The sequence below is a fragment of the Harpia harpyja genome, chromosome 5, assembly GCF_026419915.1.
Source record: "Harpia harpyja isolate bHarHar1 chromosome 5, bHarHar1 primary haplotype, whole genome shotgun sequence".
Lineage (NCBI taxonomy): Eukaryota > Metazoa > Chordata > Aves > Accipitriformes > Accipitridae > Harpia > Harpia harpyja.
Window position 1 is genome coordinate 59617584 of NC_068944.1, and position 16398 is coordinate 59633981.

Genomic DNA, 16398 nt, shown 5'->3' on the forward strand with positions numbered 1-16398 from the left:
AGTAGCTGAAATTAATTTACATATTTGCATTGTGTTTATTTTTTTTAAAGTAGTATCAGAAGCAACTATATACCATTTTAAAAACAAACAAACAAAAAACCAACAACCAAAAAACCCCCCCACATCTACAGTAGACATAGAATTCTTTCTTGAGTAGCCATGGAAGGTGAATGAGTTGTATATGATGAATGTTAGTCTTGTTGCTTCATGTGTTTTCAGAAGACATCTGGATATTACAGTGGCTAACTTCACAATGCATATAGAAGGGAGAATAACGAATGCAATGGGGTAAATTATTTGAGTATCTTGCTTCCTCAGGCAGAAGACATCCAATGTAATTGGGGAACAAAAAATTTATTATTATTAGAGTTTTTAAAATAACTTACTGAATATTCAGTCTAAGGGGCGGGGATACTATTATCCACATTGTAATTTTAATGAAAAGTTGGGATTTTCTTATTGACAATCACTAGTCCAAAGCTATAGAGTTGGACTTAAAGTAGAGGAGTAAGACCTTTGGCTTTTTATGTTGGTTTTTTTTAAGCTTGAACAAGAAAGCCCTAGTACAGATTAGAAAAACAGATTACTGTGGACTGGTTACTTGATTCTCTTACAAGTGTTCTTTTGCCTAATATCTGACACTAACCTGTGCTAGGGTTAGAGCATCAACGTAGAAGTTTGATCGAATGGGGAGAGCCATTTCATAAACTAGAAAAGTATCTTATTCTTAGAATTTTAAAAAAAATATATAATTTATATCATGGATATATGTTTTCTGTATTTTGGTCTGCATCTATGTATGTATTTTTACGTTTGTGGAAAAAATGTATATGTTATATAATAAAAACAGAATATATGTCTTATAGTTCCAGTGGGGAAGAGGGGTTACAGGCAAATTAATGCCTGTTTCTCTTCTTTTGTATACTTAGCAAAAAATAGTATTTTCTTTAAAAAATAGTGGAAATTCATAGCATAGAAACTATTTTTAAAAATGAGAGGGCCTTTGTTACTGTTATTTTATATTTTATTTTTTATTTTATATTTTTATTTTCAAGACATTTGCTTCTGTTTCAGTTCTATGAATTATTGAGTGCACCTGATTGTATTTACATGACTTCAAAACACTTAGTACTTCTAAAGTCACATTACGTGCTTCCCTCTACCATAACCTCTCTTTTCTGAAGCTGGTGTAGCTACAGTGTTAAGTTCTTTACATTCAAGAACCTGGTAGGCCTAGAACAGAAATAATGTGATCTGTCATTGATTTAGAGAAATTGTTCAACGCCAGGAAGAAGACAACATTTGTAGGACTTTCAGCAGTGAAACAGTTAAGGGAAATTTATTTTCTTTCTAGCCCAAGTGTCTGTTCTTCAGGTCTGTTCAGAGAGCAAGTCCTAATGGGGATCTGATTAGAAGACTGCAGCTATAATGTTAGGAAAAGCAGAGAATTAGAGCTTTTTTGCCTCTCAAGATATCAAAAGGTACTTTGTTACTAAAAGCAATAAAATTGCTTAAATGCGTTTTTAATTAATTCCAGCAGTTTCTTAAAATGTCCCTGTTTCAGTAGTGATCCACAGGAGTAGAAGGGGAAAAATACACAGACAAAATTCATTAATCTTATTTACATTGTAGGTGTTTCCCATTATCTTAAAAAAATAAATTATCTGCATTTAATGTCTCTTTTGTGTCCAGTTTGGATAATATATGAACAGGTGATGATTGCTGCCCTGGACTGCAGTCGAGATGATTTGGCATTGGTAAGTTTTCAAGTTGACTTTTCCCTGAAACCTTAAGTTTTCTTCCTGGGTATCTCTTCTGGATAGTTCTTTGGACAGCTATAGGATATTCTGAACTCCATAGCTTGGACTTGTAGAATATCTATCAAGAAATACACTGCTGGGAAGAAACCGCCTCCACCCACCTTCTCTAATCTGTAACTTTTGTTTAGACAGATCATGTCTCTTCCAATAGCCATGAAAATATTTACAGCTACTCTGGTGTGGGCTAAATGTCAAGAATAATACTGAAGTTGCCATATTGTACAGAGAGTGTTTGTTTATTGAAAACTTCTCAATTTTATTGGTTTTTTGAATGTTTTGAGGTAAAACGTCCTGTCGTGCATTTCATATTATATGTCATGTTGGCTATTATCAAAGAAAGTCATTGACATATTGGAGCAAGTCTTCAAGATGAATAAAGAGCTGGACTGCATAATGTATACGGAAAGGCTGAGAGATCTAGGTTTGCTAAGTCTTGAGAAAGCTAAGAAGATATTTTATTGCTATCTTTGAATATGTACTAATGGGAAGGTATAAAGAAGACAGAGTCAGATTTTTGTAGATGTGCAGCAAAAGACAAGTGCAAGAGACGTAAGCTGCAGCAAAGGAAATTCCAATTACATATCAGGAAAGAGTTTTTAACAAGGGGGTTAATGAACACTCTGGGACAAGTGGCACAGAGAAGTTGTGGAATCTCCTTTGGAGGTGCTCAGAAATGGATTGGGATATGGCCCTGCACTCACTTGGAAGCTGGCTCTGTTTTGAGTGGGGATTTGGAGCAGGTGGCCTCCAAAGGTCCCTTGCAATCCAAATTTTTCAGTGATTCTTGACAAAAATACTGCTAATGGATATTTGGGTTTAGTCAATTTGTATGCAAATGTATTTGAATTATACAAATAACAATTTAGATAAAGAGTTTATGTAGAACTGTAACACCTGTTCACTAGATTAAAAATGAAAAAAACACCAAAACAAACAAAAAACCAACGAAGGTTAGCTAATCCTTTAAAGGCAGCAACTGAAAAAGGCAAAGTGTGTTTTGCAGGCAAATTTTAATAATCTTTTCATCCCTCCTTCACAAAATGCTGGGAAAAAAACATGAGCTTGTCTAGTGCCCTGAGAGCCAGCAAGCTTGAGCTTATCCTAAGTAAAGAGAGGTATTTTCAGGAGTCCAGATGTTTCATGGGGATTACTCTTCCAGTGCCTTGTTCTCTGTCAGATGGCAAAATACCCCATAAAGTCTTCGAGCTTCATGTGATGTCATTTGGGTGAAATTTAATGGTCTGTGATATACAAGGGGTCAGACCAGAGGATGTAGTTGGGAGAAGGGCAATTTGAAAGTAGGCAGAACTAGACAAGTTTATCTTGCATCCCATATGTATAATGGTAAAATGGAGTACACTGGAAAATACAGCATAACACGCTGAACTTGTCATGAACTCACTGAACTTCCCTTTCTTTTGTTCCTCAGAAGAAAATACTGTTGTAGTATAGCTGTTTGTTTAAACAAAAACAAATAGACTTACTGTTTAAATAAATATATTTCTGTGTTCTGATTTATATCTAAAACAGTTTTGGTCTTTATTTTCAGGGTCTTTTTAGGAAGACTTTCACAAAATTGTTGAGGGAGCCACTGTTGAAAGATCAGTTGTGAAACGCTATTTATTTTTACTAACCCTGGCAGGGATTTTAAATTGCAGTTTCTGTGCCCTCTAAGGAATATTGCTTGAGATGAGGGAGTGCAACATTTTATATGCAGCTCAGAAAGGAGGTTAAAAGCTTAGAGGGAAACTTAGTTGTTTTTTTTATTTTTTTAAATCTGACTGATTTATAATAAAGAAGTTAATTCAAACAAGTCAACATCATATGCGGCTTTTTGCTACAGCTGTAGCCCCGAAGTAGACAAACAGCTTTGGAACTTTTGTTTTTTAGCAGTGAGCTTTTGACAGCTGTGATGCATTTTGCTTAGGGGGATAGGTCTCATCTGCTCCAAATGAGGAGGCTGAGATGGTTTTCAGAGTAATTTATCTGACTTTTGCTTTTTCTTTTTCTTTCCTCTTTTTATTACTGTTGTCCTTTCTGTCCTGCACAAAATGACTATGTGTAATGCATGCCGCTTCTGCAAGCCAGTTCTTTCATGTGCATGTTTTGGTGAAATCGCCTACTGTTGGCAGGTACTTGCACTACCAATATTTTACATGCTGAAGTCCAGGTTTATATTCCTTTACCTTTGTCAGACCTTTAAAATTAAAAACTGACAAGATTAAAAAAATCAGAAAACAAATTAACTGCAAATTAAAGTTTCACATACAAATGAGATTTGCCATTGGAATTGCGGAGTTTCTGAGAGAATCTCGAAAGTAGATTATTGACATAGTGCAGAACTGGTCCTCAATAACATAAATGATTATGGGGATTACAGGTTAATTTTAAAAGGAGGACATTTGGTGCTGCTGAGTCCAGAACATTTTGAAGATACAGGTAGTGTAGCTTATTCATGCACTTTTGTTTTCAAAAGTGTTGCAGTGAGTTGTTTGTGACTGTCTCACAACTTTTCATGTCACTTTATTGTATCTGATGTCTTAATCTACAGGAGTTTATTTTGGCCATGTGGCTGCTGTATTCGGTTGAATAATGATCATGTAGTCAGATCTAACGTGAACGATTCTGGTCTTGTAGTACTGCTGCACTTGAGTGCTACTTCATCAGCTTTTTTTGTATTGTCAGTGGGGTTTTTCTAGATGTAAAAGTCCATCTGCAGATTGTGGAGCTTAGTATTATTGCAAATGTTACAATTTTTGACATTTACAAATTTTATTGGAGAAAAGCAGTGCATGTTTTTGTACTGAAAATCACTGTCCTTCAGGATTCCCAGATCACTGGGCCAATGGGTGGATTTATTGTCTGCAAAAGTTCTTTTTAAAATCTAGAAGTTTGTATTGTAAAAGCTGGAGTGAAACTACTTTTCTGTAGTTCTATGTAGATTTTCCTGTCTCTTAAGAACATTCACAGATTAGTTCAGACGTCATGTAACGTGCTGCTAAGTACATGTAGTTTTTTATGACAATTTGTTGTCCAGAGCAGCAGGAGTTCACCTAGACATCACTCTAAGTGCCAGTAAACTGTTTCTGTACTAAACTTGAGTCTTGCTATGTGAAATTGCATTTTTGAGATCTTGGTTTGTTGGAAACTAGGATGATCATGATGAAAATCTCCTGTGCTTACTTGAGACTAAGCATTACTGCTTTGATTACTGTTTCCTTTCTCTTCCTTCTCTATTTTTTTGCATATGGAGAGATGTGAATATTTCTCTCTTCTGTGCTCTAGCAACCTGTTTATCTATAGAAACAGAGAGGAGGGAATCTATTAATTTTTACTGATTTGCTTCTGGATTTTTCCTTTGACCAGTGGATGTGATGAGATGGAACAGATTATATAGATAGGCCTCTGCTACTACCTTAGGTCTGAAGAACAAGTTTATAAGCTGAGTTGCATAAAGAAATGCCTGGAAAAGGAGGGTTCTGTGTGAAGCTTTTAATGTGATTCAAACTAGTGGTCTTTTTTGAGAGCCTGGGGACTGTCCTGCCTCCCACTGTAATGAGTCAGCTACAAACATTGCAGTGCTATCTAGCTGCATTCATGATATGGTTAGAGCAGTTTGCTCTGGGGAAGTTGTGACTCAATTCCTCTACCAAACATCTTTTTTCGCTAATCCAGAGAAATCTGCCTGTGATGAATTTCTTTTATCCAGCCCAGGTGTCTCATTGATTTCAGGAGTTAGAAGCTATGCCTCTTCTGCCAGCAGGCTCAACCCAAGCCAGTGACAAACATTTTCTTTGGATTTCAATTTTTATTTTAAAAATAAACACAGAGCATAGTATTAGCATAGTTTGTTCCATTGTAAGATATCCATTTATTAAAGAAGCTTCACATAAGCTTTTACCGTCTTTATTTTGTTTTTTTACTGTCTTGTGTTGTTATGAGGCAACTAAGTAGACTTCAAGTTTTAATAGTATCAGAACTGTTTTAGTAGGTTTAATTTTTTAGAGAAATAACTATTTCCAAGAAGGCCTGATGATCTAATGACCTGTATGGAAGATATTTCTTAGAATTAGTTTTCTAACAGACAGTTTCAGTTTCTGAGGTTTTCTTTATCAATACATTTTATTGCTTATTTCAAAAATTGGTATTTGCTTTTACTTAGAAGTTCCATTTCATGTTGTTGAATTCATCAGCTAAGGACTTTTTTTTTTTTTTTCCTTCCAGCTTCCGTGTAGATAATTATATTCACAATAGTATTTTTGATTTTATTTTTATAGTTTTGTCTTCAGGAACTAAGGCGGCAGTTTCCTGGGAGCCACAGAGTTAAACGGTTAACTGGAATGAGATTTGAAGCTATGGAAAGGTAAAACCTGAATTTAAAAAAAAATGCACTTTCTGTCCGGAAAGGTGCTTTTGATGTCTTAAAAAGGAATTCAGGCACTATATAAACATGGCAAAGCAATGCTGGGCAGTTTCTTTATGGAAAACAATGACGTACATGATCATATAATGTTTAGACATTTTTATTGCATTTTTGCATGTACTATGCAGTGTTATATTTTTGAAGTCTTCTCATCAGACTTCATAGATTAAAAAGATCTTACTCGACAACATAAGTCATTATACAGTAAAACACTAGGCGCTGTTTTGACAAAGTCTGAGATATACACGTTTCATCTCGCAGAGCTAGAGTAGCATATGAAAATCAGTGCCAACTTTTTTTGTCTTCACTGTTCTCCTATGCTTCTAATTACTGCAGGATGCAGGTCTTTCCCCTTGTTTTCTGAGTGTAGATAAATCAAGTAGAACTTAATAAGGATTAAATCTATAGGGTTACTTATAGAAACAACTCAAAAACCCATGTGGAATAGAATGGCACAACCTAAAAGTCAGACTGACCTTTTTGAAATGACGCATGGAATGGTTATAACATACTAAGTTTAACAGGAGTTATTAAAATAATGAACAGCTTAAAACTTTACAGTTTTCTAAGAGGAATGACCTCAGGGCTTGAGGTTGACCTTTGTTGTCCACCTTTCTCCTTTGTATACATCTTTGATATCGACATATTTTCCTAAAGCACTTGTCTTGAGTGTTGAGAAGGACTTCCAGCTTCCAGTGCCTTTGAATGCTAATAAATCTGTTCCATGCCACATTTTGCATACAGAGTTGATGAGATTTTGAGCTTTTGGGCCATCTTTATACGAAGGAATTGGAACTTAGAAGTAAACCCCTAAATGCTTTTTTTTTTTTTGTAATTTATTTATGTAGCAGATGTTCTTCATCCATTGCATCCTTGCAAAATTAACTTTTAAAATGTTACTTGATATGAACCACCAATGAATGTCCATTGCTTGGGTCAAAAGGAGTGGATAACCAGACTCCACAACCACAGGGCCAGTCTTGGGACAACTGCATGTTCCACATTTCACAGTCGCTTTATATCAAATACACATTTATGAAGAATTTCCATTAAACTTAGCTCTCTTTCTGTCTTTATTTGATGTAGTGTAGGAAGACAGTGAGAGAATGGCAGCAGATTTTGCCCCCTTCCTGAAACCTGTTCAGAAGTGCAAAAGAACATAATTCTGTGCAGGCTTATGTGACTGCATTGGAGATGTTATTGCATGGGAACAGATATTTGTGGGAGACAACTGCTGCATAAACATTATGTGTTGTTTCAGCAATGAATTGAGATTGAGCCACAGTTTTCCGAAAGTGCTCATAAAAAGTCTTGACAAAATGTCTCTGTCAGGTTAGATCCTTGAGATTGGAATGTTGGGGGAGTAGAGGCAATAATGAAAGCTGATGTTTAATCTTCATAGATTTTCTGCAGAAGTCAGAGGAGAAAGAGGCTTCAGCTCTGGGTTGTCTTGAACAGGAAACCATCTGCAGGTACTCTAAGCCATGCCCTGGAGAAGCCTGTCTCTCTCCACTGACTACAAGTGAAGCCTAGCCTAGGGAGACTTAAGCTGGAGGGATCACATTTTCAATTGAAGATGTGAGCTTCTTGTTAAATTCTAAGTGACTTCTAGGAGTGGATAAGATTCTGCCTTCCCCAGCAGGAACAAAAAAGGGTAAAGAACATCCCTGTAGACTGAGACATTCCTGTAGACACTTGCTAATCAAACGAACAGTATTCTGGAACTTCACCCTGTAAAGCTGGGATTATGGCCATCATGTTCAGTCTTATAAAATACGTTGGATAAAGTAGCAACTAACAGGGAACATGAATACAGCATTTTACAGTACATCTGCTCAAGTCCATAGCAGTCACCTTCTACTTGTTTCTGATTTTGTGCTTCCTTTGACATTTGTTCTCATACCTTACGGTAACTGGACTGGACAGCTGAGCTGTGCTAAAGTCAGCAGTGCTTACGGAGCAGTGAGAGTACGTCAGTGGGTGTTCAAGGTGAGAAGGATATGTGTAGCATCAAAACCAAATCAGCAATACCTCTGAAAAACTACTTGTCAAACTATACATGAAGACACAAAGTACGCCCTAGTTATGTGGTGATAGCATAACAGCTCTGTAGTCAAATGTGGTTTGAATTGAATTATTTCATTTGTCCAGTTTGGGTCATGTACACAGCTGGCTGAACACACAGATCTATTTCCCAGAGGGTTTAAAGCATTTATAGCAGCTGGAGTAACCTGTTTTGAGCATACTTCAGATAGCAGAATTATTAATAAAACCTATGTAGTGATGGTGGAATACATTTTCTTTCAAGATTTATGGTATAGTCTAGGGGTGGACTGTTGTGTGAATCCCCCCAGTTTACTGTATGTGGCTGCTTATACTTTATAAAATCATAACAGAAGAAACTTACATGAACTTTTAAATGACAATCATGAAAAGTCATTATTTTGGGTGGCCTTTCAAATTTGGGGGTTTCTCTTTCTTGGGAGAGGTGAAAGGTAGAGTTGGGATGTGGTGATTGGACCTGTTGGGTACAAAAAAAGAACAGGTAGGAGAGTAAGAAATTTGGGTGTAAAATATATAAGTTGCTCCTGAAACAGTATTCCATGAAGCAATTACCATGTATTTTTTTTAACTTGGTGACATAAAATACTGCTGTTCATATTTAGCTAGCACTCAAGAGAATTTTGTATGAGTATAGTTTGCTTAAATGTATTCAGTATAAAAAGTGCAGGGGGGGTATTAACTATTGGAAGGACAGTCAAAAAGTCAGGAGTTCTGTCTCAGAAATAAATAGAATGATTTCTCTGAACAGGTATGATGATGCTATCCAGTTGTATGATAGAATTTTACAAGAAGATTCAACTAACACAGTAAGTTTAAAAGATTTTTCTGAACTGCAGTGGCTTGTTGTTTGAAATTGTGATAACATTTTGTGGGTTTCACTGTGGAAAAACGTGTCTATTACTGTATTTGTTTCCTTTAGTTTCCTGGTATAATAATCTATGTTGCCTTCATTAGAACAAATGAGTTTCGTTTCATGATGAGAGGGCATGATAGAATGTCTGCTTAAACACCAGATTTAGAAGACAGGATTATAACTAGCAACCTTTCCAGCAGTCTTAGTAGGGTTTAGATTGGGCCTTTCAGCTTTTCCATTTACCCTGAATATTCAGTATTTACAGGACCAATATAGTCTGCCATGTGTCTTCTGTCTTCCTAATACTTAAACTTACTTAAAGGTTGCGTATGAATACATTCAGATAGTGCTTGAATAGCAGTTATTTTGATTTATTGTCTGGGACATTTTACTAGCTTTTGAATCAAAATACTATAAAGCTTGCCAACTGTATAAAACAAAATCTGAGGCAGACTGTACTTTACTTTTAAGCATTTTTTGAATACTTGTTGTGTAAGCCACCTTGAGCTGTTAGATACCAAAATGAAAGTCTAGGGAAACTTGTAGCAATGTATTTTCATGCATTTTTTTCCACAAGGGTAAAACTAGAAACATGAAGAAACTATGGAGTTCCAAATATTTATATCACATGATGCAGAGTCAGTTTATTAGTAGTAATCATTGTCTGTTTGAGGGTATATGTTTGTCTATGTAACTTGGTTTTGGGGAACTGGTTCTCTTTAGTGGGTAAGCTTCTATGTAAATGTAATACTTGGGCTATTGCAGATGTTTTGGCAGTCTCATGTAAGTGTTCCTTGGTGCGTTTTGAAAGTCTACCTTTCTTCAGTCAGCTTATTGGATGTGGTCTGCTATTCAGGAGGGGAAAACCCACAGAAACACAGATAACTGGGGGTAACTGGGGTATGCCAGAGCTGGATATAGATAAAGTACCATCACTTCAGTTAAGTAAACCATTTAAAAAACCCCACAAAACAAATTAAAAAAAACCCACAACCCAACAACCAAAAAACACCTAAAACCACCAAACCAGAAAATTATTTTCAAGGCAGCACATCTGAAAACATTAATACCAAGTTAAGCACTCGGAGGACAGTGGTAGGTTAAAGTCTGTGTCTTTTAGCAGTGATAGAACTCATATTTTTTGCGTGAGGGTAAAAAGAATTGTTTAAATTCTTCACTCTTACTTTTCGCTCTCCCTAGAGCAGTACTACTTGAACTATGTTCTGCGAGACAAATGCAGGTGATCTGTAGTTGTCCTTTGAATGTCTATAGTGTTTTCGAGTAGAAGTTTTAGCATAAGGTGCCTAGCTGTCTGCAGTAAATCTTGATGGATTTTATCAGTGTATGGCCCAAAGAGTTTCAGAAATACTAAGTCTTCAGAGTTATGTTAAAACAAGATGGAACACATCTACAGTGAAGCCGCAAGAATAGGTCACCTAGGTGCACATTTTATGACCTTTTGCTGAAGCCAGTGGAAAATGGAGCACCATATTACAATGACTTCTGTGGACCACAGATCTTTGAAGTGTGCATTTTTGGCAGTTTTACTCTTCAGCCATCTCAACATGGCTAACGTCATCTGAGTGGTTTGCTGGATAGTTTTATAGAACAAAGTGATATATTTACATAAGTAACATGCATGACTATTACCTAATTTGGATTTCCTCCTTAACAAAATCATAAAGATCCATAAAATGGTAATATTTAGAAGCATAAAGTGTAAATAGTAAAACAGCTGCATGATCTATTGGATTTCTTAAGATCTGAGAACGGAAGTGGAGTGTTAAATGCAAAGCAAAGATTCCTTGCTATATAACTACAGAATAGGTTGGCTAAGCCTTGCATGTGAAAAGTGAAAGTTAAATAGAAAGTTTTGATAAATTGTCATGTGCAGATTTCTTTGTGTCTTTTACCTGTTAATTATTTCCATGCACACATGTGGCTGCTGTAGGAAAATAAATATTTCGAGATTTTAAAAAAGAAACTGTTGCTGAGTTTGTCTTGGCACTCACCTTACCTTATAGCAATTTCTTCTGGTTCGCTGACACATGGAGTTGCTTATATACATTAAATGTTTTGGCAAGTGCTGTAGGTGAAACATAGACATTTATTCACCCAAATCATGTAAAAATCATACTTTGCATCGACTGACAGTTTCAAATAGAAGCATGGAAAAAACTTTTTCAAAAAAATACTTATTTTAGACACCTAGCAGACTTTTCCATTATGAAAAGTGAACTTTGAACTCAAATAATGTAATGGACATTTACACTTTCAGGTGAGGTTTTGTTGCATGCAAAACTCTGAAATCAAGATAACAGTAATTATTTTATTTCATTTCTTAGGACAGAATTCAAAGTACTCTTTGTTTTTAAAAGGTGATCATCTCTCAATGGTTTATCTCACTGTGAGCTTACTTGCTGAAAAAGATGACTCATTTGACAATGGAGCAATGTTAAATGTTGTCACTTCAGAGATCGTGTTTCATTTTTCAAAGCATGTAGGCGTTCAGTAAGTCTATCCCTTCTCTAAAGAGTTTAATGAATGAAATGTGACTCCTGTGAAAAGCAAAACTTGTGTGCATTTTAATAGGATAAGAATGTGAACCTTTTCCATTCTTGTCCATTTTGGTTGAAATGAAGGCTTATTAGAGCTGTAGCTGGCAGATTACTCTGTTATTAAGGCTGCATAACATTTTCCATTGCAGGGACTTTTTCAATTGCATACTACATTAAATTTCAATTAATAAAATCTTTATAGTGGTGCCGAACAGTGGCTGAGTTGTTTGTAGATCTTCAGATAAAATGCTTAGTCTGTTTCTCAGAACAAAATAAGGGGGACATTGTTTTTTTAGTAGGGTTGGTAGAAAGGACTTTTTTGTTTGTTTTTGCTGTTAATGTATTTCATTGAGAAATCCTCATCCTGCTCTGCTTTGGAGGGAAGCCTTGGATACCAACTGGAAAAGAGCTCTTGGTAGAATGTAGCTTTTATTATACTATGAGAAAAACACCCAAACTGGCTAAGTTACAGGCATTTGAAAATCTTTGCTTCATGTTCTCAGCAGAGACTGCTGGAATTTTTATTAAATACATCTTCTTAAAATCCCATTTGTATTGAGTGTGATCTATCCCAGGCTACAGAGACTAAGTAGGACTTCCTTGCAGTTGCTCCTCATGGCTGTAGGGCTGTGGGAAAGGGGCAGAAAGTAGGGAGGCTCCTTTCTTTTCTGAGTTGCACCCAAGTGATGAGCAGGAGAAGGCAAAAAAAAAAAACATCCAGAAGAAAATGAGTAAAAAGAGAAGGAAGCAGAACTGTGAGGACCAAAAGAGAAAGGTAATGGAATGTTAGGTGGTTAGTTAACAGGAGTCATCAGGTCAGATGTAGGGGAACAGATGGCTTGAAGGGTGAGTAGGAGATCAGAACAGAGGGATTTGTATTAACATTTAAGTCTTGCGTGCTTTTTTTTTTCTTCCCTAAAAAAAAAAAAAATTAAAAAATCATATTTTGCCTTGAGGCACTGTATTTTCTGCTGTCAGTAAATAGCTTTGAGACCTACTGGTGAAATGTCTCTTATTCCCTGTAGTACCTGGTGTGTATTAGTTCTGTTAGTAACTGTTTTAGCTCTAATAGTGAAGACATATACCATTTGAATGCTGCAAGTAACCAAACTTGTGGTTCTGCAACATGGGATTTCTGTTCTTTCGCTAAAGAAAGCCCAGGTACACTTCATACCTTCTGGAGATAAGGCTAAATGCTCAAGCATGCTAGTTAAAAAATGCTAGAATCTGCCTGCCCTTAAAATGACTGGACATCTTTTGAAGTTAGTAGTTATTGTTTAGCTGTATCCTTTGTAAATTGAGGTAACACAATGGCTAAACTTTGATATAATATTGCAATATGAAATGTAATGCCACATTAAAACTGTAGGCATTTTTAAATTGCAAGTTGATCTTCACAGTGTTCTCAGTATCCTTAATAGTGGTCTGGATACTACATTAAGGTTTATGTTTTGGATGGATTGCTTGTGCTAAGTTCAGTAGGCAATTTGCATGGAATTGATAATATCTGTATTTTCTATTTGATATGTAAGTCCTCATTCTGTGAATGGGGCTCATACATAAGAACCTCACAAATGGAAGTAGCATCTTGGATGGTTTTTTTCTCTCATTTGTTCCAGAGCCATGTGAGATGAAATAGTACTGACATCTTACATATGGAGAACAGATGAAAGCCCAGCTCTGCAAAATTATTTAGGATTCAGTTCCTAAGCAGGCAGTTAGCTCTCTGATTTTGCTATTGATTTCAATTCTGTAATGAATATTAAATGAGGAATTTTTAAACTATGTATATATGTCTGTATCAGATTAAGTTGAATGCCTTTTTGCATTATTTTACCCTGGCAAAGATTCTGCTTTTGGGGAGCAATTTGAATATAGACCCATCTATTTTAATTAGATAGCTAAATATTTTTGTCAGTCAGGCCCTTCTCGAGGTGGCTGTCGAGGAGAGCAAAGAAGATTGATGATGATGATGTTCAGCACTTACGTTGGTGTCTAACCCACTCCGCTGTCATCCTAGTGCATCTGCAGTTTCTCCTGATAATTCAGCTCAACCATCAAGAAGATTGCAGAGCACTTGGTCAACACCAGGGGACAGTGAGATGAGGCACAAAGTTCTGCCTTAATTCTAATCCACAAAAAATCTGATGTCTTTATTGGGGTGATAATTTTGCTGTTTTTCTTGCTGCTTTTTCAACTAAACTTTTAATACAAGACACTGTATATGCTTGCTTAGCTTAGAGCATGTGGATAATCTCATTAACTTCATGGGTCTAGTAATACAGTTGTGTGAACAAAGAATTAAAAATTAGAATTCTCAGAACAAGATAGTGTTCTGGGTGAAGCTGTTGTCTTCCAGGGTTCATAAAATACTTCACTAATAACTCTGTTGTTTATGGGAGTGGGCAGGAGCAAGTGTATGCATACGTTCACATGAAGTTACACTTTCCCATATTATTTTGAGATTCTTTTTCTAGCCAAGCTGGACATGTTTCAAAAGAGGCACGGGAGGTGGCTAAGACATGTGGGAATCCAGATACTAGAAAGATTCAGAGCAATATCCTAGTACTTAGTATCATATAAATAGGCAGCAATTGTACATCACGAATATCTGAGTTCATTCTTCCTAGCATCTCTTTGTATCATTGTGCGTTACTACCCTCTTGACTGTATAGGTAACTTTCCCCCCCCCAGTTCCTTGTCTACTAAATAACATGAGAATAATGAGCACTTAAGTCTAAGCGTTGGATATCTATTTATCATCTGAACAGTAATAATTCTTCAAAACTCCTGTAGTAGCTGTGCATTCGTTTTGAACAGAGACCTCCTGTGAAGTTCTTGCAGCTTTGTACATTTGTCTAAAGGGCGCTTTAAGTTGCAAGAAGGACGATTGGTCACCAAATGAAGTACCTACTAATAGGGGGAATTTTCTGAGGTGATGTGTGTATGTTTCCTTAAATATATTGCTAGCACTGCTGGGAAAGACACAACTAGCCCTAAACTTAAATATGTGTAATGGTAGTTCTAAAGGGAATCAAAAAAGATAGTTTGGTATTGTGTCTGATGCAGGATGGAGTTGGTGAGAGGTATGAAGAGCTGCAGCTGCTGCTTCAGATAGTCCCCAAGGAGGACTGATGGCTAAGCTGGGGATGCACTATGTGGATCCTAAAGAAATGTTTTCTTCTTTTGACAGTTAGAGCATCACTTGCCTTTGTGAGATTTTTGTTTTGCTTCTTGTTCAATCATGATCGGTGAAGTAAGAGAGCAGAGTGCATTCCAGCTTTTTTCCCATGTTTTGTTTTTGTGAGCGTAGCACTTTTAAATGTTGGTGGAGATTTTGTCCCTTGAAATTAAGTATTTGAGAACGTAAGAACAGCTATACTGGAGTCATGCCAAAAGTCCATTTTACTTGTCCTGTTGCTGACAGTGACCCATAGCAGATAGCAGAAGTGTACAAGAACGGGACAATCACAGTATGCTCTGGTCTGTTCTGCGAGTTTCTATTCATTTTCATGTTACGGTTTTCCTGTGTCGGAAGTGGTAACTCTGTTTTTAATAGCTCTTCATGAAATTTCTGCATTGATTTTTTTTTTTTAACTTTTTTGAACTTGTATAAATTTGGTGTACTTGAGTCTACAACATCATTCAGAAATGAAATTTCATTATTCATGGACTCCCCCCACCCCCAACCCTTCAATCTAACTATTTTATTTGATACCATTAATTTGCCTGTTACTGTCAACAGTTGTTTTCTGTTCACTTTATTCATGCCCATTATTTTAGGGATCTTTTGCATTTTATTTCCCTCTAAGCTGAGAAGTCCTCCTGTCCAGCAGTTCTTGTTGCTGTCCTGTGTCCTGTGAAACTCTGCTGGTGTTCTGAGTGTCCTTTCTGGGTTTTTTTTTCTATATTTGGATGAGAAGGAGAGGACAGAACTGCAGTGAGTATTAAAAATGCAAGAGCATTATGGAATTATACAATGGCAAAATGATGCCACTAATGTGTTCTCTTCTGTCTTCTTTGTTCTCTTCTGTCTTCTTTTCTGGTAATTCCAGTATCATAGTGTTGCGGATTTGGGGTTTTAGGGTGTTTATTTTGTTTGGTTTTTAAGACCTCTTCTGAACATTGAACTGATGTTTTATAGAACTGTTTGTTGCAACTCCACCTTCTCCTTCCTAACTGGGCAAATTCAGACAGCTTTTCTGTGTACATTGAGTTAGTATTGTTTTACTCTATCTTCAGCCCTTTATCTAGATTAAATTTCAGGGGCTCTTTTATCATGCTGACATTCACTGTTGTGAATGCTGTTCTTTGCAACTGACTTTTGTTCTTTACGCTTACATAACTCATTATCATCAATTAACTTCAGCACATCACTGTTAATTCCCTTGTTAGATCACTTATGAAGATGCTGAGCAGTAGTTTTTAGTACAGGCAACTCTGGGATTCTCAGTGCAGAGAACTCACTGGTGGTAGACGAGAACTCTTTTCTCCTCTATTTTATATCTTTTGACTAATTTATTTATCCATGTGAAGACCTTCCCCTCTTACACTGTGGCAGCTTAGTTTCCTTCAGAGCTTTCAGCTTCAGAGTGAGAGATCTTGTTGAAATTATTTTTGAAGTCGAAGTTGACTTTTAAATGGATCTTTATTCATCCACACTCTTAGTGACTCCTTTAA

General features: G+C 36.3%; 1 protein-coding gene across 2 annotated transcripts in view; it reads left to right on the forward strand.

Annotated features, from left to right (window-relative positions):
- Positions 1-16398, forward strand: part of EMC2 (ER membrane protein complex subunit 2) — a 45653-nt gene that overhangs the window by 7477 nt on the left and 21778 nt on the right. For both annotated transcript variants that reach the window (XM_052786844.1, XM_052786845.1), the window contains exons 3-5: positions 1693-1757; positions 6098-6183; positions 9056-9113. In XM_052786844.1, coding sequence (XP_052642804.1) covers positions 1693-1757; positions 6098-6183; positions 9056-9113 — 209 coding nt within the window. The remainder of the gene's footprint in view (positions 1-1692; positions 1758-6097; positions 6184-9055; positions 9114-16398) is intronic.